The sequence below is a fragment of the Pongo pygmaeus genome, chromosome 7 (assembly GCF_028885625.2).
Source record: "Pongo pygmaeus isolate AG05252 chromosome 7, NHGRI_mPonPyg2-v2.0_pri, whole genome shotgun sequence".
Classification (NCBI taxonomy): Eukaryota; Metazoa; Chordata; class Mammalia; order Primates; family Hominidae; genus Pongo; species Pongo pygmaeus.
The window spans coordinates 51,181,813-51,203,271 of record NC_072380.2 but is presented as its reverse complement, the minus strand read 5'-3'; the positions used below and the strand labels follow the sequence as shown (position 1 = coordinate 51,203,271).

The 21,459-nt window shown below is 37.5% G+C and overlaps 1 protein-coding gene across 2 annotated transcripts in view; it reads right to left on the bottom strand.

Annotated features, from left to right (window-relative positions):
* LOC129042574 (carbonic anhydrase 1) overlaps positions 1-21,459 on the bottom strand; it is a 50,807-nt gene that overhangs the window by 11,807 nt on the left and 17,541 nt on the right. For both annotated transcript variants that reach the window (XM_063669459.1, XM_054498777.2), the window contains exon 2: positions 2,125-2,185. In XM_063669459.1, the coding sequence (XP_063525529.1) occupies positions 2,125-2,139 (15 nt within the window). In that variant the 5' untranslated portion in view covers positions 2,140-2,185. The remainder of the gene's footprint in view (positions 1-2,124; positions 2,186-21,459) is intronic.

The following is a 21,459-nucleotide window of genomic DNA, read 5'->3' as shown; positions in this document are numbered from 1 at the left end:
TCTATAAGTCTCCCTATTCCCTGAGACAAGAATATGGAAATTAATCTGTTTAATAACCCTACAAAGACCTGTAAGTAAGTACTCCAGTGAGAGGAAGAGTCACATGTTTCTCACTTTAAATCAAAAGCTAGAAATGATTAAGCTCAGTGAGGAAGGCATGTCAAGAGTTGAGACAGGCCAAAAACTAGACCTCTTGTGCCAGTTAGCCAAGTCATGAATGCAAAAGAAAAGTTCTTGGAGAAAATTAAAGGTGCTACACCAGTGCACACACAAATGATAAGAAAGCAAAGCAGCATTATTGCTGATATAGAGAAAGTTTGAGTAGTTTGGATAGAAGATCAAACCAACAACCACATTCCCTTAAGCCAAATCCTAATCAGAGCAAGGCTATAGCTCTCTTTAATTCTGTGAAGGCTGAGAAAGGCAAAGAAGCTGCAGAAGAAAAGTTAGAAGCTAGTGGAGGTTTGTTCATGAGATTTAAAGAAAAATGCCATCTCCATAACATGAAAGTGTGAGGTGATGTTGCAAGTGCTGATACAGAAGCCACAGACAGTTATACAGAAGATCTAGCTAAGATAACCAATGAAGGTGACTACACTAAACAACAGGTTTTCAGAGTAGAAAAAACAGCCTTCTTTTGGAAAAAGATAGCATCTAGGACTTTCATAGCTAGAGAGGAGAAGTCAACGCATGGTTTCAAAATTTTTAAAAACAGCCTGACTCTTTTGTTAGGGTCAAATGCAGCTGTTGACTTTAAGTTGAAGCCAACACTCATTTAACATTCTGAAAATCCTAGGACCCTTAAGAATTATGCTCAATCTACTCTGCCTGTGCTCTATAAATGGAACAACAAAGCCTGAATGACAGCACATCTGTTTACAGCCTGGCTTACTGACTATTTTCAAGTCCACTGTTGAGCTCTACTCCTCAGTAAAAGAAGATTCCTTTCAAAATATCACTGCTCATTGACAAAGCACGTGGTCACCCAGGAGCTCTGATGGAGATGTACAAGGAGATTGATGTTATGTGCATGCCTGCTAACACAGCATCTATTCTGCAGTCTATGGATCAAGGAGTAATTTCAACTTTCAAATCTTATTTAAGAATATACTTTGTAAGGCTGTAGTTCCCATAGATAATAATTTTTTTTTATGATGGATCTGAGTAAAGGAAATGGAAGTTGTCTGGAAAGGATTCACCATTCTGCATGAACATTTGTAATTCATGGGAGAAGGTCAAGTTATCAACACTAACAGGAGTTTGGAAGAAGTTGATTCCAAAGACATGGATAACTTTGAGCCTTCCCAACCTTCAGCAACCACTATCCTGATCAGTCAGCAGTCATCCACATTGAGGCAAGACCCTCCACCATCAAAAAGATTAATACTTGGCTGAGTGCAGTGGCTCATGCCTGTAATCCCAGCACATTGGGAGGCCAAGGAGGGCAGATCATGAAGTCAGGAGATTGAGAGCATCCTGGCTAACATGGTGGAACCCCATCTCTACTAAAAATACAAAAAAATTAGCTAGGCGTGGTGGTGGGCACCTGTAGTCCCAGCTACTCTGGAGGCTGAGGCAGGAGAATCACTTGAACCTGGGAGGCAGAGGTTGCAGTGAGCCTAGATCATGCCATTGCACTCTAGCCTGGGCGACAGAGCAAGACTCTGTGTCAAAGAAAAAAAATTAATACTTCTGAAGGCTGAGATGATCACTAGCATACTTCAGCAATAAAGTATTTTTAATTAGAGTATGTAGATTTTTTAAACATGCTATTGCACACTTAATAGACAACAGCATAGTGTAAACATAACTTGTAAATGCCCTGGGAAACTCCAAATTTTATGTGACTTGCTTTCTTGTGATATTTGCTTAATGATAGAGGTCTGCAATTGCAACTTCAGTATCTCTGAGGTATGCCTGTATATACATATCAAACATGTTTTGTAGTCAGCCATGCCCCAAAAGACAATGCTAAGAATACGTGCAAAGATAGTATAATTATTTAAGGCAGACAGTTCAACAATTAACCTATGGCTGTACAATTACTTTAAATGCTTAATATCTCTTCTGTTGGAAATGGGAACAAGCTATCATTTTGATCTATATAAACAGGAGAACTCTTACCATTTTTGTCATCATATCCCCAGTCTGGACTTGCCATTATCTTCTACTGAGTTTTCTTTTCCTGAAAACAAAAATAATACCTGGAATAATTAACTGCAACTGTGCATGCAGGAGATGCCTTAAATCCATGCTTGGGCATTTTTATAGAAACTTATTTGCTTTTAATAGGCCATTATTTCATCATCTCTGCTTATCAGGAAGTACACATATCTAAAAAAAGGTGTTGTAAAAAATTCTACAAGGGCTATGTTAGTTTCAATTGCTTAATTTTCTTATATTGTAAAAGAGAATTATCAAATCCTAGATTTTATAAAGCCAAGTCCTGTTTCACTCATGTTAGCAGAAGATATGGCTTAATATTATAATATGTAATTCTTTAGATTTTCTAAACGAAAAATATTTTGTACACTCAAGATTTCCAACTCTACCTTTGTTAGTTACTTAAGCAGTATAAGCAAAAGTAATTTATCAGGAGAATAATTTGTGTGTTTACAGGCTGATCTGAACTAGTATCTTAATGTTAATTTAAAATCAGATAATTAAATTACTAATCATTTGTAATATATGTTATTTATAATGGCACATTTTATAGATATGCAGGGTAAGAATAAAGTCCATTTTGGAGTAATATTGGAATTCATAAATGGAGAAGATTTTATTAATATTAAAGTTAAATATAACACAATATTTATTTTATAAATCAAATAGGTCTACTAGAATAAAAGTCTTATTTTTAAATAGCTCTATATAATTTATAAACCCCTTTCTTATTATTTTATTTCACATCACACGTACATACAAATGCTATATAGTAAGAATTAGCATTTGTAATTGAGAAATGTTGAGGTACTTTGCCACAACTGGCAACAAGCCAAGAAGCCAAGACTTCAGCCTCCTAATCCAGTTCCCTTCTTCACTATACCTCCACCAAATGCCACACTAATTCCCCTCCTATGCTCACAATACTCTTAAGTCCAAGTTAATCCTGGACCAAGATGAGAACTGATGCCAACTGAATGATGAGAAGGTACACAGGACTTTTCAGGAAGGCAAAGAAAACTGATTAGGATGTGCCAGACTCTGGCCAGTTCTACATGTTCAAAGCTCTAAACATGCTCAAAGAAAAGAAAACCAGAAAAATAAGCTTCCATAGTGATGCTTTTTTCATGCCATGACAGTATTCCTCCTTTCACACGGTAAGGATTGTCTGAGCTGCTGCAACCCCTGAAAGAAGAGAGGGATCATGAGCAATTTTCACCAAGGCTGACTGGAGACATGTTGTTTGCTCCTTTGCAGTTAGTGATGGTTCATTATCTCATATGCAGAGTGGGCTGTGGTCATGAACATCCACAGAGTGGGAAGAGGCTCAAGCTCCCATTCTATGGCTTTAGTAAGCATAAGAAGGTATTGTTTAAAAGGGAATTCCTTTTTTTTTCAAAGTACTGTTTATTGAAGGCCCAATAGGGATCAACTGCTGTGCTAAAAACTTTACGTGCATTAATTTATTTAATTCTTATTGTACCAAAATTGGGCATTAAAATCTGTGTTTTAGGCTGAGGTGGGAGGATCTCTTGAGCCTAGGAGGTCCAGACCAGCTTGGGCAACATAGTGACACTCTGTTTCTGAAAAAAGAAAAAAAATTGAGTTTTACATTAAAAAAAAATTGAGGCTTAGAGAGGTGAAGACACCTCAGGGTTACAAAACTTGCAAGTGGCTGCTTATATCCCATAAGCCTAGGGTTTAAACCTAGATCTGTGTAATTCCAAAGCTAATACATTTGCTTAGCCTTCCACTGTCAACAATTGTCCACTGACCTCCAGTTGATTCTATTTTCTGGAGGATTGGATTAGGTGATGTAGCTTGGTTTGGCTCAAGATGACCAAGAGTCAGCTTCATCCTTGGGCTTTCTTCACTCCAGAAGCTCATGGAATGACAGAAGCAGGCTACCCCCTGCCAGGTAATTTACCTCCTAATATTGTATACTTTGTAAAAAGTAACTTTAGCTTGAACTACTCTATTAATCAACAGATTTGAAAAACAGCAACCCCCTTTCATTACACAATTATGCGATGATTCGTCACATAAATGCTTTAACATCCATATGGAATGGGAATTTATTTAAAGTTTTAGGTGCAGAATGACACTGGACCCTCACTATTATCACCTTTTATTTTATTGTGTACCCAGGGTGTGTTATTGTACTGGCAGAAAATTATTTAGAGAAAGGATATAAAGTTTAATGAGCCTTTATAAGTCCAAACACCCTTCCCGTTTACCTTTATCCTTCTTTTTCTGCTTACAAATTTTGCTTCTCTCAGCTGAATCTATGCCAAATTCAAGATGTTTAGTTTTGTATTCACTTCACTTTCACCAACAGCCTCCTCCCAGTATACTTTTCCAGAATGATCTTTGGGTTACTTTTGCCTACCAAGAAGGAGTTTAATCTACACAGACACTGCTCTTCTAAACTAAAAGTGTATATATATATATACTTTTAAATTTTATATATAACTCTTAAATTTAGATATATAATATAATTATATATTATATATAGTATATAATTATATATTATATATAGTATATAATTATATATTATATATAGTATATAATTATATTTTATATATAGTATATAATTATTTATTATATAGTAGATAATTATATATTATATATAGTAGATAATTATATATTATATATAGTAGATAATATAATTTGAATTTATACATATATAATATATATATTAGATTATTACATTTATTTATTAACACCAATTAATTTCACCTAAAGATTTTTTAGTAACCTAAAATGTTTTTCAAAAAAGCATTTCTTCAGTGTTTTTAAGTATATATTTAAGTCAGTTTTAAATTGTATTTGAGAGCCTTAGTATTTCTTATTTTAGCTTTTGTTCTTGTAGTTCCTTTGATACTTTTCATCTAATTTTTATTTTAATATTTAAAAATTAAAAACATGAACTCTTCTGGAAGCAAATAAATTATGTTGAGTTTCAAATTTAAATTTGTACTTAGAAAATAACTCTGGTATAAAAGGAACAAAAAGTGAAAAAGAGTGCCATCCGTGCCTAGTTACGGAGGAGATCTGCTAAATGCCACTGAAAGGAAAAATCCACACCTTGGCAGGACCAAATTCCAAAAAGCCATAGCTGCTCTACAATGCTTAGAGTTCCACAACAATAAGTGGCTTTCCTGGGATTCATATTTTCCCTAAAATGAGGAATTATATATTGTGAAAATAAGTGTCATTGTTGACTATTAAATTTGGCCTGACTCTCACATTGCCTCCTAAATTCCCTGCCCCTCCAGAAATGGTATCATTTGGGGTGGCAAGATAAATCTTATTTCCAGTGGAGAAGTGGGTCATGGAAAATGGTGATGTTAGCCTAGACATTTCTGCATTGAGACAACTAGAAATTCTGATTAATCAACTGAAGTGTCAGGATGGGTTATCTGGATTTCACAGCTATCGTTTTCTCTCAGTTGGGCTTTCTCATCACCTGTAACAAAGCTGTGTTGGTAGCTTTATTCCTTCCAGGGTTTGTATTTGTCTCCATCCATACCGAGCTTGTTCCCATTTTAGGACCTTTGTGCTTGCTGTGCTGCTGTCCAGATTGCTCTGTACCCAGACCTTTGTATAGCCTCAAATATCTCCTGCTTAGAAATGACTTTCCTGAACTCCAAATTCACATGTCCTCCTTTTCCCAGTCACTCCATGATAGCATTCTGTCTTATTTCTTTCATAGCATTTGTCACATCTTGTTTGTATTGTGAAATTAATTTACTTGCTTAATGTCTATAACGATCTCTAAAATGGCGTCTCTATGATATGATAAAGTCTTGATCATTTTCTTCACCACCATGTTCTCTTCACCTATAATATGCCTGGAAAACAGTGGCGCTCAATAGACACTTATAGAGAGAATAATTAAATGGTCATTTTTAATTTAAACTATTGTATATTTTTAAAGATGTAGAAGAACAGAATGTTATCAGGGACTATGCTTACCCAAGTGCACTGGTCTGAACTCAGGTTGTGTGGTACATTGATATTTGGGCATGTGAATGAGATTTGCTATACTCATGTTTGTTTTTGGATTAAGGAAAAAGCCTTTCCCCTCTCAGTTCTATTAATGGGAGGAATGAAGTGACCCGTCTGTGTCTGTCAGTCATTACTGGGAGAATGAGAACACTGATCTTTGTAAGTGTCAAGTTTATGACACTTTGTAAGTGTCAAAATCTAACTCTTCAAATATAGTTTGAAATTTGACATATAAATTTCAAAAATCCATCACTTTTATGGCTTTTATTGCTGTAACTAAAGAAAAGTTTCAACCTTTTATTTCCTGTCTTGGAATATTTTATTTTTAACACAGTTGTTAAATCTGCTAATAGGTGTTTTTTATTAACAACCAAGTCAACTCTTTATATGTAATCATTTTAATACACAGCATAGAGGCATTCACAATGTCCTACAATTTCATGCTTTTGAAAATATTAAATTTTAAGTATATCTCATTGACTGTCATGCTTATTGAAATTACCAGCTAGAAAGACACACTGTATATTCAGAGAATGTCTAGTGAACTTTTATGTTAATAATTAGGAATCTCTTCTACTGCATGAATGGATAACTTGGGCAGGTTAATAGTACTATCCCTGTATTTATTTTTAAAATTGAGAATATACTATTTGTATCTTGTCTTCTATAACTATTTGGGAAATTAATGAGTCTTGTAGAACAGCTGATGACACTATTAAGTAACATTTTTCACCTAAAAAGAAAATAACATTCATTAATGATTTATAAAGCATAAAATTCTGCCAGGCATGGTGGCTCATGCCTGTAATCCCAGCACCTTGGGAAACTGAGACAGGTGGATCACCTGAGGTCAGGAGTTTGAGACCAGCCTGGCCAACATCATGAAATCCCGTCTCTACTAAAATACAAAAAATTAGCCAGGTATGGTGGCAGGCACCTGTAATCCCAGCTACTCAGGAGGCTGAGGCAGGAGAATCGCTTGAACCCGGGAGCCAGAGGTTGCAGTGAGCCGAGACTGCACCGCTGCACTCCAGCCTGGGCAACAAGAGTGAAACTCCGTCTCAAAATAAATAAATAAATAAATAAATAATAAAATTCTGCACAAATATAAATGATCGACATAAGCCTCAAAAAAAAAAAAAGAGTTTGATTTTAACTCTCAGGCAAATAGATGATGATATAAAACAAAATAGTTCAAATATTGCATGTGGTCTGAAATTCAAACACTTGCTACATAGATACATGTTTGCTGTAGATTAAACTAAATCTTATGTGTAAATATGAAAAGAGATAAGTTCTCAAGTGTAAATATTAAGGGAGGTGAAAGTCAGTTCTATTAGTTACATCCTTCATGTAACATCCTTCATGCATCTGTTTGGGGGTTCTAGCTACCTAAAATCATTTTAAGATTAAAAAAATGTCTTATTACTCCTGAAATCAGCTCTTAAATCCTTTTATCAAAGACTAGATTTAAAATCATTTTAAGATTAAAAAAATGTCTTATTACTCCTGAAATCAGCTCTTAAATCCTTTTATCAAAGACTAGATTTCTAAAATACATTTGTAATGACATGTCTTTTCTTAATCCAGTGGTTCCCAGTGTACGGTTTGTAAATCACCTGCTTCAGAGTCACCTGAAGTGATATTAAAACACAATGTGTGTGTCTCAACCAATCCTTTATTTTTGTGAATGGCCTTGGCCAGTTTAGATGATCAACAAATAAGCTCTTTTAGTAAGTATTGGTAGCTTTGTTAGAGGTATCTGGGAGTTAGATGGCTCCATCCTCACAATCTAATTACCAAGAGGTGTATTTCAGTGAAAGCAAGTCTTCAACAATCAAATTTCCCAAGTGTACATGTGTTATAAGCAAACAGCCAGAAAATAGTCATATGTCTTGCCTGTAATTTCAGGCAGGCTGGCTGCAAGTGAGGATCACCAACCAGCACCTTGCATGAAAAGCTCACTCCAAACAGACGTCAATGACATCAAGACCTCTTTTGGGTCAGGCAGCTGAGTTCAGTGGGGCTTAGACCTCACATAGTCCATCAAAGACATTTTAGTGCTGGGCTTCTCCACTCCTATGTCTTGTTCATACAAGACATTTTCTGGGTCCAGAAAATTTTTCCTTCGCAGTTACTACTCTTGATACCTCTAATTGTACAAAATTCTTTCTAACACCTTTTATAGTAAATAACAAAACTTTAGGTGTTGATTTCACTACAAATAGCTAAGTAGCCACTTCTGAAGAGGGCAGGTCCTGATTAGGACACTATCAAGCATTCCTATTAGGCATTAGATTATATGAACACAAGTTATTTATACTGAAGTGATGTATAATTATAACACTACTGAATCAAAATCTCTGCATGCAAGACCTGGGAATCTATGTTTTTAACAAACATTTCCAGGTAATATATTAAAAACATATTTGTCGACTTTCACAAACATTTTTAAAAATCCTAAATGCTGTTTTCTTGACATGCTTTCTCCTTTAGGAAGAATACTGAATTAATATTCACTTCAACAGCCACTTCAAAAACTACTCACTGTTTTTCTAAATTAGATTTCCCCCATAAGATTTCTTGAATTTTTAATGCTTTTACTAGTACCTAACCCCAGTGAATAAATTTTTTTTTCATTCATTTTTTGTGATACCCTTTTAACTATTAAGTCAGTATGCTAAATACAGGGTGGTGACTTGCTCTGCAGTAGTTTTTAAATCAAATGCTCAAGTCAGAGCCATGATTAAGTAAAGACAGATACAATAACTAAATGCCTTCTAGTAATGGAAATACCAATTGTTGCCTGCAGGAGATTGTCATTTTAATTTACTCTTATCTGATCTTTGTCTTAGTAGATCTACCAAAGAAAAGTGGCAAGTGCACTATTTGAACTAATGATTTTCAGAACGACTCATTACTCAAGGGCAGGGTTCACAGAAAAAGTACATTACAGAGGTCCTCTTTACTGATCTTAAAAGAGCAAACAAAGACATAGAATGAGGATGAAGTAGTATCTACAATGTTCCTTTAGTCTCTAGACTGTCTTTTGCTTCAGAGTTATTTTTAAGAATTAGCATTAACGGTAAAATTTTTTAAATCTGTCTAACCCAATTTCTTTGAGTAATGCTGTTTCTTTGTGATAAACCTGGGTTAATAAGTATAAAATACATAAAAATATTTTCTAAATGAGGATTAAGGATTAATTGCACATAGCAGATGCACAGTAAAAGATGGCTTTTATTTTTTACTGAGTGTGCTACTACTAATAGAAAACTGTGTGGGCTATGGTTGAAACTTAAATGCAGCCAGGTGTTAAGGAGGACACATGGCTATGTCTGAGCTTCCAAGGATTTGATGATGTACATTAGCTGCTCAGCCTTGAAATCAAGGGACATAATCTGACCCCCTCACCCTGGAGTTTTTCTAATAAGTGGGGAAGGAATAAACGGAATGATTACAAGTGCTTTCTGATTTTTAAAAAATCTTTTTATTTTTAGCTTCTACACTAAGGACACAACAGGTGCTTTTAAAGAAAGAAATATAAATAGTTTCTTTTAGAATAGCCCAATAGAATGAGACCATTTTACTCCAGTACTTTTTTTAATCACATGATCTTAATTTATAACTTTTAAGAAATTCAGAGGCTGAGAAAAACAAATATCAGTATTTCCATTTCAAAAGGAAGAAAGAGGCTTTCACAGATGAGAAAATTAAGCCACTTGTCCAAAGTCAGATGAAACTGTTAAAAGTGGAATGTCAAGTCTTTAAACTCTGGGTCAAGAATTCTTCCCACTATGATAAATTATAAAATCAAACTAACAATAACTTTTTTTCATTACTTTTTACTTTATTATCACAAAAGAGTTTAGTCACATGGGAAGCTATTACCTCAAAACAGTCGTTGTAGTTTCCCTAAAACAGACCCCAGAACTTTGGCTTGATTTTGTCCATGGGTGCTGGTGATGGGGTATGGACCATCTTTGGAGAGAATGCATGCTGCATGCTGTGGTTTTTGCATCTCCACAGCTAGTCTGCCCAGCCCACGAAGCTATCACATGCATCCCTACTGAGGCTCTTTCAGGGCCTACCATTTCCACATTTCTGTGGAGAGACCAAGCTACTTGTGATTTATGCTTCCTGATTCCAATGTAGCTGGTGAATGCATATTCTATATTTCCACAAAAATCTACTTTATTTCTTCCAGTCCTAAGTGTAAAGGATCAGCCTACAGGATGGAACAAAATAGGTCCTCTTCCCTTCTATTTCTAGAATAGGAAGGAGAAAAAAGCAAAATTATTTATTAGGGTCTTCACAGAAAAATTTCAGAAAAGAATCCTGTCCTCTTAGCTAAAGGCAAAATAGCAAGGTTTGAATGAAAGTCCTTCCTGATCCTGTTTCCTTTATGCAAAAGGTTACTTGGGCAATTAATTTAGCTGGTCAAGGCCATGTCTTATTCTGAATTTCCTGTTTTACTTTCTAAAAAATTTTTTTTCAAGTTGCTCCAGGCAAATGAGAGTTACCTAAACATATACAATAAGCAGATTTCTAAGATGGGTTTAGCTCTAAGTAAGTGAAGAATTTTCAGGCCTCTTAAAGATCTTTGATATCGAGTAACTCTTCTGTCCTCAGTGACTCCCACAGAAGGAGTGCAGGGCAGCTTCTCCTGTGGTTTCTTAGGGCTCTTTTAGCTTCTGGAATCAGAAAACTCTGGAGAGGCTGCTTAGGCAACAGTTTTCAAGTGTGACTTGAAAGGCTCTGCATTTCAAAACCCCAGGGTTATGAGTGAAGAGGTGTTGAATGAAAGGCTCTTAATTGCATCACCTTGCACCTAGTTTATCTGTCCCTGTGATGGAGTTCCTTAATATGCAACACTTGGACATTGCAGTAGTCCTAATTCCTTTAAGACTGTCCCAGACTCTGCCTTTAACTAGTTGGTAAAGTTCCACATAGCCTTTGTGCAACTGCCTGAGGGTTGCAAAATGAGGGGATGACATGTTGGCAAGTGCCTCAGTTTTCCGTCATCACCCAGGAGGCAGCCAGAACCAGTCTGGTGAGAAAGAACTCCAGGAAAAACACCTCCCCAGGTTCATGTCAATAATGCTTTTAAAATGGAGATCCGCAGATTCCAGAGGAGTTCTTATGGGCCTTATAGGCTAAGAACCAAGCTCAGTTAAAATGAAGCTTATGAATGTGGACTTCTTAGAACAAATAGGGCTGATTTCATGCAGTGATTCGATCTGGGGAAGAAGAATTCTTGGCAATGTTCTCAATTCCTCCTATTGGTAATTCCTAGCTTGCTAGCCAGGGTTCACGTTTGATGTTCTTACAATGCGATCTTTTGTCACTCCTATCTCAGGCTCCAAGAGTCCTCATACAGTCCCCTGCAGAGTTGGACAGCATTTTACTGCGTGGTTGCTTGCAGCTGGCAACAGCTGTTACTACACTTTTTTATCCACATTTATTTTTGTGTGTTAAGATTGTGTTTCTAGTCCTCCCCCAACTTCTGATACTACACACTTGACAAATTGTTTGCTGGTGAACATGATATTCTTAGTAAAGCCCAGTGACTTCTTCCAAGGGAGCATTGACTGTTTATGTAGTGGTTTTATGTAGCCACTTCTGGGTATGGCACTCACTGTGCCATTTATTTTGGTTAATGTTTTTAAAAGGCTCATTTTAACTTTAAAATCAGAGGTGGCAAATGAAACTTTGCTTAAGGATTCATGTCCCTAAAGTGTAATGTTGGAGTGGCAAGGAAAAAAGGAATCATCTTTTAGCAGCAGCTAGGTATAATGAAGTTTGCAGAAAAGAAAAATAGAGTGTATTTTATTAGATCCAACATTGACAGCACTGCTCTAGCATGATGGACATGCCTTCTGTATGAGATGAGTATGACATCCACTCAAAAAACAGCCCAGTGGGGAGAGAAATGCCAGCAATAATAGATGTGACCTTTTAGTGCCTTGGCCATTGGCATCACCTGAGGGTAATCCTAGATCACCCACTTTTCCATTTGGATGTAGCTGAGACTGACAGGGCAGGTGTCCTGCCTAAAGCAACTGATTTACTGATTTACGAGCAGCTTTCAGTCTCCTTCCTACTTGCCTCTTGCAAAGTGAACTTGAAAATCCAGTTCTTTTCACTACCTCTGTGGAAAACCTAGAGGCAAGCACAGGATTGATTCTTTGTTACTTGTAAGGCTGCTGTTGAAGTAATGCAAAGGTCGATGATTAAATGACATACCATAAAGATTTTTAGTATTGTTATTAAACCCAGTAGAATTAAAATGCAGCTACTGAGGAAAGACTTGAACTGCAGTGTCTCGATGAAGCTGATTCGAGCACAACTTAATCCCGTCATCATAATATGAACAAGGAACAAAACAAATGGTACCATGGCAGTTGGGCACTGTCTCAGGCACCACAACTTCTGGTTGTTGAAATTAGCTATGGGTTGATTTTGTAACTCATAGTTGCATATTACCATTAATGTCACCAATCTGTCTCCTTAAACACCAGGTCTGCACCCAAATCATTCAACCTAACCTCAAGGGATGGATGAAGACAGTGTGTTTTGAACTCAATGATCCATGGCTTCTTAGGGTGTAACATTTGGGCTAGACAGCACTGAGTGTGGGAGGGGAGAGAATCACATTTGGCCCCGCTACATGTTAAAAGTGGCACTTGCAGAATCCTGGCTCCCTCTCTCTACATCCTCAGCAGGAAAAGTGCTAAAACCATTTGAGGGGGCATACCTTAGTAACATCCTGAATAGATATGTGTGAGCCTGTCTTTTCTGGAAGCTAGATTTAGGTTAGCTTGAATGTCCAACCAACACCCGTATGCCTGCTTTCCATTCTGTCCTGTGCCATCTGGAGCAACTCAGCTCTCTGGACCATAGCCCCAGTTTTCCAATCTAGACTGTGACCTTGCCTTTGACCTGTGGTTGGTCTTATTTCACAGCCACTGACTGCTGCCTGTGTCAGGATGCATGCCCCTGCTCTGCCCATCCCCTTCCTGCCAGCTCAGCCCCCAGCTCCATTTTTTTTTTTTTTTTGAGACATAATCTCACTCTGTTGCCCAGGCTGGAGTGCAGTGGTGTGATCTCAGCTCACTGCAACCTCTGCCTCCCAGATTCAAGCGATTCTTGTGCCTCAGCCTGCAGGTAGCTGGGACTACAAGCATGTGCCACCATGCTTGGCTAATTTTTGTATTTTTAATAGAGATGGGGTTTTGCCAAGTTAGACAGACTGGTCACAAACTCAACCTAGCTTCTAATCCAGGACCTCTTACACCATCCTATTCCATGATCTGATGCTGACCACTAGTTGAGTTCAGGCTCAAGTGACTGCTTAGACCAGAGGCTGAGAGTTTAGGCCTGAGAAGAATACTGCCGAAGGACCCACGTCCCAGAGGGGAGAGTACAGGCTGCTTTGAGCCAGAAACAAAGGGCACTGTGTGCTCTCCAGTGGTCAAAAATTTGAGGAGAAATATCTGGTTTAAGTGGGAGAAAAGTGAAAGCAAGAAGAACATGAGCCAGTAATCTTGTGCTACACTAATAACTAACATGAGGCTATAAACTTGCAACTCAGCTCACTTGGGTAGCATTTGCATCTTGAGTTTCTCACACATTGTGAAAAATCACTCAGGGATATTTTTATTTATGATCTTAATTTAATTTTGTTGGACGGGTACTATGTTCATGTGGTTTCAAATTCAAAGGTATAAAAGGGTAAAAAGTAAACAACAATCTTCTCCCATTTTCTGTCCCAGTGAAAACTAAAGTTATCAATTTATTTCATACATTTAAAGAGATATTTGATGCATATACACGGGTATAACTGCATGTATTATTTTGCTCTTTTGAAAAAAATACAAATAATACATACTGTATATGCTTCTTTTGTCCCTTACTTTTTCCCCTTAATACATTAGAATTTGGCCCTATTACTATACAAAGAGTAATTTTTTTTCTTTTTGTTTTACATGTTTTGTTTTACTTTTTTTCCTTAACTCATTATCTTGGAATTTGGCCATTATACAAAGAGTATTTTTTTATTTGGCTTTGCAATGTTCTTTTTATGGATTGCCATTGTTTATTTAGCCATTCCTCAATCAACGGGCATTTAGGTTATTTCTCATTGTTATAAACAAAGTTGAAATGAATGGTACATTTTCTTGTATATGGAGAGGACTTGCCCTGGATACAGGAAAAGGGGCCTAGTAATATGAATACCTTATAAATAAATACACAGATTTTTGTTCTTCTCAATGACTTCTCACTGCTTAGATTCTAATAACTATCCTGACAGGGAGGGAAAGGTAATACATACTTTTTTATTTCTTTTCTTTTTTTGAGACAGAGTCTTACTCTGTCACCCAGGCTGGAGTGCAGTGACTTGGATCTCGGCTCACTGCAACCTCTGCCTCCTGGGTTCAAGAGATCCTCCCAGCTCAGCCTCCCAAGTAGCTGGGATTACAGGCCCGTGCCACCACATCCAGCTATTTTTTTTTTTTTTTTTTTTGTATTTTTAGTAGGGATGGGGTTTCACCATGTTGGCCAGGCTGGTCTCAAACTCCTGACCTCAAGTGATCCGCCCACCTTGGTCTCCCAAAATGCTTGGATTATAGGTGTGAACTACTGTGCCTGGCCCATTTTTCTTTCTTTTATTCTTTTTTTTTTTTTTTAACATAAGGAAAAACATATCTAGAGAGAGGCAAAGGTAACAGCTTTCTTTAAAGGGAAAGTTGAATGGAAGGAAATTCATCTCTTAGATACACCCCAGAGTACCACTTTTTAACAGAGAAGTCCATTCTTCCTTCCAGAAAAAGTGCTAAGACAAAATCTTGTTGGGATGATCTATTTTTAGAGTGCTTTAAAAAATATCTGTTTCCTCATACATATACAAAGTAAAGGAAAACAAATAGCTCATAGAACAAGGATGACTTTTACATGATTGATAGCAGATTCAAGATGGAGTCACCAGTGGAAGTCACTGACACAACAGAGAAGAGAGATCTTTCAAGGTGGCGAACCAGCTTCTGATTGAAAGGTGTGTGTGGTGGTGGGGAGGCAGGAGCAGTCTCATTGTCCTTATAAATAGCTCTACAGGACAACTTTTGTGTTTGATATAAAGAGAGAAAACAAGTTTGTGAGCACAGTCTTAAAACCAAGGGAGCATACCTTAGTTACATCCTGGAATAGATATGTATGAACCTGTCTTTTCTGGAAGCTAGATTTAGGTTAGCTTCAATGTCCAACCTGTACCTGTATGCCTGCTTTCCGTTCTGTCCTGTGCCATCTGGAGCAACTCAGCTCTCTGGACCTTAGCCCCAGTTTTCCAATCTAGACTGTGACCTTGCCTTTGACCTGCGGTTGGTCTTATTTCACAGCCACTGACTGCTGCCTGTGTCAGGATGCATGTCCCTGCTCTGCCCACCCCCTTCCTCCCAGCTCAGCCCAGCTTCTACTCCAGGACCCTCTTATCTCACCCTTTTTCATGGCCTGATACTGACCACTAGTTGAGTGCAGGGTCAAGTGACTGCTTGAACCAGAGGTTGAGAGAAATGCAGCCAATCAGAGCACTGAGATCACTGACTGCTGTGCGAGAAAAACTGTAGCTGCAAAGGAAGAAATGGTACACATGAACACTGAGAAACATCACCCCAAAATTGTTTTTCTCTAACTGAGGTATGAAGGTGAATATACAAAGAAAGAAACTTTAAAGCTTAGTGAGAAAGCAACCAAATTTACCTGTGCAGTTATTTTTTCATTTAAAAATTAAAAACAAATTTTTAAAAGACAGGGTCTTGCTCTGTCATCCAGGCTGGGTGCAGATCACTGCAGCATCCAGGTCCTGGGCTCTAGCGATCCTCCCGCCTCAGCCTCCCCAGCAGCTGGGACTACAGATGCATGCCACTATGTCTAGTTCCTTTTTTTTTTTTTTTTACTTTCAGTAGAGACAGAGTCTTGCTATGTTGCTCAGGCTGGTCTTGAACTCCTGGGCTCCAGGAATCCTCTTGTCTTGGCCTCTCAAAGTAGGGGCATTATAGGCATGAGCCACTGTGCTTGGCCCAGATTTAAATTTTTACTTTAAAAGTATATATTTTTTATTTTAAAAAAGTGATTAAGTGTATTTTATTTATTTTGTTTTAATGTAACTTGAAGCTAAACTTACTGTGTGAACCAAGCCATTTTGATCAGTGATAAATGGCAGGTCTAGTTTTTTTTTCTTCTTCTTATTGAAAGATCAAGAACCTCAGCCTGCCATGACTTTCTTGGCTTCCTTTACTAGCATTTATTCCTTCTAGTATTTGACATAATTCCCATGACAACGTGCGGACTGAATATAATGTCCTTCATTTCACAAATGAGGAGATTGAAGTTGAAATATTTTGTCACTTGCCAGAAGTCAGGGTGGCAGTGTTGATATTTGATCCTACTTTTTGTGCCTCCAGCCCAAGAGTTTTTTCCATGACAATCAGGAACCTTGAAATTAAAAACACATTGAATGTTGTCATATGTTGGTAAGAATAAAATACCAAGAAGTAAATGCCTTCTACACACAGCTTTTCTCATGTACTCACTCTAACCTTCTATTTGTGCAATTGGAAGCAAATATGTCAGCCTCATTGAGCTTCAATTTTCTTGTTTGTGAGGTAGAAATAATAATAACAACCTTAAACAGTTGTGAGGATAAGTAAATAGTATATATAAAGTGTCTCATGAAAAGATAGCACTCAGTGAATGGCAACTTTCCTATAATGATAATAATAATAATTATTGTATAGGAGATCAGGTAGGTGAAAATGTTTTATAAATTGCAAATTAATAAATGCAAGGTACTCTTATTATAATTGTTTTCTTACATTTAAAAATATTTATTCACTATTTTTAGAATACGTTTTAATGGTTGGATCCATTTAGTGTATTCACTTTAGTGCTATTCTAAGCCATTATTTTAGGAAATTAAAAATTTAGTTATTTTAACTGAAGTGAATACCAGTGCTTCTGAAAAGTGCTTTCCTTTTTTTTCATTTCACTTAACCTTAAAACTAAATGTCTTTCTGCAAGAAGAAATAACTTGAGACTTCTGTTGGGATCAAGTATGATTAATAGCCTGAAATCAGGAATAAAGCTGCTTTATGGAAGAATAAGAAAATAAGGTGCAGATAAATCTCCTAAAGTACTCTTTGTGTTCTAGAGGTAAACAAAATAAAATTTCCTCAACCCTTAAAAACTCTGTGAGCTCTAAAACCATTCACAAACATAATTTATTATTACAGAATCCCAGTTGCACACCTGAAAACCCTGGGGCCACATGTGTTTCAGAATTCAGAATTTCTCAGATTTTTGGAAAGCAATACAACACAAACACTATATATGAATGCCCTTATCAGGGTCTGGGGGAGTACCCTGTAATTGAACACGTTACTATTTTTGGAGCAAATGTATGAATAGTCATAGTACATGGAATAAATAAAGACTAAAAATAGCTTCGTGTCAGGTCAGGTTAGGCCCACAGATGAGTTCAGGTCACATCAGGTCATGTGTTTTCAGGAACAGTTTTGGTTTTCAGAAATTTTTGGATTTCAGAGCTGGAGATAAGAGACAGTGGAGCTGTATTTTTATCCCCACTGTGGAGTGGGTCAACACAAAGGCAACATGTCTGGTAGGAAGATCATCAGATCTGGACTCAAGTAGACCTGAACACCTGATCTACCTTTTAATCCTCGGATTTATTGTGGAAATTATTTCACCTCTATAAGCCTCTGTTTCCTTATCTGAAAATGGGGAAAAGAATCCTATCTTGCAGGATTGTGGTGAGGGTTAATGATAATATAGGCCAGGTGTCTAGTTACCTGGTACTTACACTATGATTGATAGCTGCTATCATTGTTCATGAGAGGTGGTATCTAATGAAATAGAATAAAATCTCTTCTTTTATTATTTCAAATTTGAAAGTAGCAGGGAAAACGGGTAGAAATTTTGTATATGAATTCCAGCAGACTTCCTAAAGGGAAAAGGGGCAAGGCCCCAAAGCTTTGTCTCTGGGACTTAACATTTATTGAAACCTATTAGGCTGGACAGGATAGCAACTGTTCTCAGCTCAGAGTCAGGGAAGCTCCAAAGAGTCCAAAGAACCCTTGAAATGAAACCCCCAGGAGGGTAGAAAGAACTTGCACAGTGGGTTGGTCCCAACTGAGAGACAGGCAAATGTAGTCTGGGCCCATGAGGAACTGGACATAGGAACCTGTCTCACCCTGAGCATCTGTGGTCATGTGTTCATGACCTGCGCTAGTGACTATGTGAATTCATTTATTTATTCATTTAGCAATTGTTTTTGAATGTCAACTAAGCATAGATCTATGAAAATATCCAAGAAACATACAGAAACAACTCTATCTTCATTAGCATTATAGTTTATGAGGGACTTAAACAAGGAGCAACAGCAAAAAAGGGCCCGGTGCATTCTAGGAAATAAAATGAGGCATTTGGGTCTTGTTGATGCTAATGGCCTCCAATGAATCCTGCCTTCTGTTATCCATGCCCTTATGTAGTCTCCTCCCTTACTCACTCAGGGCACGGCCACATGACTTATTTGGCCAATGGGACATCAGCGAACAACACAAGCGAAGGCTTGATACGTGCTTGTTCAGAACACAGATGAGCCATGTGAGAAAGTCCTGCTTGGTCTGGTCTCCTTCAAGAGGAAATACCACTTGGAGAGCAAGGTGCTGGCATTCCAGCTGTCCCAGCTGAAATTCAGCCACCCAGCTGAAATGCGCTCAGTGAGTAAGTCCAGGTAATACAAATAGAAATATCCACCCATCAACCCCGTAACAGTGAGAAGAAAAAAAAGTTGTCACTCTAAGCCACTGAGTTTTTGGGTGGTCTGCTATGTGCAAAAAACCTGAAACAGAGCCGAGGCATAGAGAGCAGGCGAAGGTAGTATTAGATGGTTTAGAAAGCAAAACAATCATTCAGAACCTTACACACGTCAAGTTACTGTATGTTAAACACAATGGAAATTAACAGGTTTGAAGGAAGGGAAGACTTATTACTGAAAAGATCAGTTAGGAGGCTATTCCAGATATCTTTTGCTGCTTTGAGTAATGGGATATGGTGGAAGAGACCCGGCACCAGTTCCCAGGCTTAGGCCTTATCAGACTGGTAGCCTCTACTTCCCTTCTTTAGGAATGCTCTCTGGGAGGCCTGAGCATCTGTTTAGAAAGCTAATTATTCTGCTGGAGCAATTACATGGAGAGGCCCATTTACCTGGCTCTGCCCCGAAATTCAAGAGGAGGAGATATACCTTATCTTTCTATGGGAAGAGTGCAGTCCACCATAAGTTCCTGGATATTGTCTCTTAATCCTCACAATACCAGTATAATGTAATTAATATCACTCAATTTTTTACAGATGAGAAAAATGAAGTTTAAATGATCTATATAGCTTTGTCCAAACTTTCACAGAAGTGGAGGCGGCATTTTAACTTAGGTCTTCCTAATTCCAAAAGCAAGCTATTTCCAATATAAGATCTGGATGGGCTCTGGGTTGGCAATATATGAGAGTTTTGGTGGCAGAAAGAGAGGAGGTGAAAAGTTGTGTTAGAGTTAGGGAGAAGATAAAAGGAAAGAAAGCGATATTCCAGGAAAGCAACTTTTTCTTCTTACTACTCTTCTGCCAAATTGTAGATGACCCTCTGCGACGACCATAACTAAGTATGAGCTCTGAAGAACAACACATCCTTATTCTATCTGGTTGGTGTACAAGGGTAATTGCCATTGAACATAATGGCAGAAACCATAATTACCCTTTTGCACCAACCTAATAAGTTTTCCACACTTACTATTGCTTCAAATCCATTTAAAAGGAAAAATACTTATTGAAGCATAGTCATTAGTAGCTAAAAACTAGAAACCACTTGCATATCAGCAACAGGAGAATAGACAAGTACACTGTGGCATTGTTATACAGTAGAGTATAAACAGAACTATATGCTCAACATACATAATTCTCAAAAACATAATCAAGAAAAGTTAAATTGGAGAACAATGTATATAGCATAATACCAATTTTATAATGTTTAAAAATATGCATAGCAATGCAACATGTAACTTACAAATTCAGACTACGTAGCAATCACATGAACAATACACTCGAGAAAAATAACTACCTGTTCAGGTGATCATAGTTGCCTCCAGGAAGGAAAAAATAAAGCAAGAAAATGGGAAACCTAGATTAAAGCTTTAATGGTATCAATAATTTATTATTATTATTTTTAAATGAAGCAAATATGGCAGGGAGAAACAAAAGGAACTCTTTTCAAGGTGATTTTGGTGAGATCAAAGGCCAAAGCAAAGTTGTGTGAAGGCTTAGGTGGTAATTTGCAAAAATTTTAGCCCATTAGTTCACCAAGTACAACATAGGACGTTGAACACAGTGAGAACTGAAAGAAATGAAGTGTCGCTCTGTACCTTGATGCTGTGCAGTTGGGAAGGCACCCACACACTGTACCCTACTCAGCAAAGCCATATTCTCTTAATGGTTTTCAGAAGCCAAGGTAGAGAGGAAGTGCCCTTTAAAAATAGCTTTTGAGACAAGAAAGGCCATAACTGGAAGGCCAGATGGAAGAACATGAGCAGACTTGTTTCTGAGCACATGAAACATCCAAGAATTAACATGGTGGGTTTTGACTGGAGTGGAGTATGGGGAGAATCTATTCCTGCAGGCCAGATCTATGAGTCAGTGACTTCGTTTGGTGGATGAGTCCTAGGGAAATTCAAGTAACTCTTAAAAATAGAAAGACCTGGAACTGCTAACGAATGAAAAATAAGATTCAACCACTTGTAAATGATGATATCAGGACCCTTCTTGTGTTAATTGGTGGAGAGGGTTTGGAAGAAGAGACACTGAACCTTGAATAAAAAGGAAGCCCTGCATGGAAATGACATGAGACAGGACAGGGCAGCTGGAGAAACAAAAGACTAATTTCATCAACGGTTATTTTCTGTTTATCTTTGTTTGTGCAAGAGCACAGAAGAAGCTGCTTGCAACAGTCTTTCACATATTGTTGATAACTTGGTAGGTGTTATAACAAAGGCTTATTCCACTAATGCACCTAAAAATGTAGGCATGTATCTTATCTCTGTGCACTGGCCTCTTTGATATACTCTGGGACATCCAGATACCCTGAAACCTGAGTCCCGGAGCTTAAAACCCACTTATTGGTATTGTGTATGATTTACCAATAAGGAGACTAAATTCCCTGGAAGACCA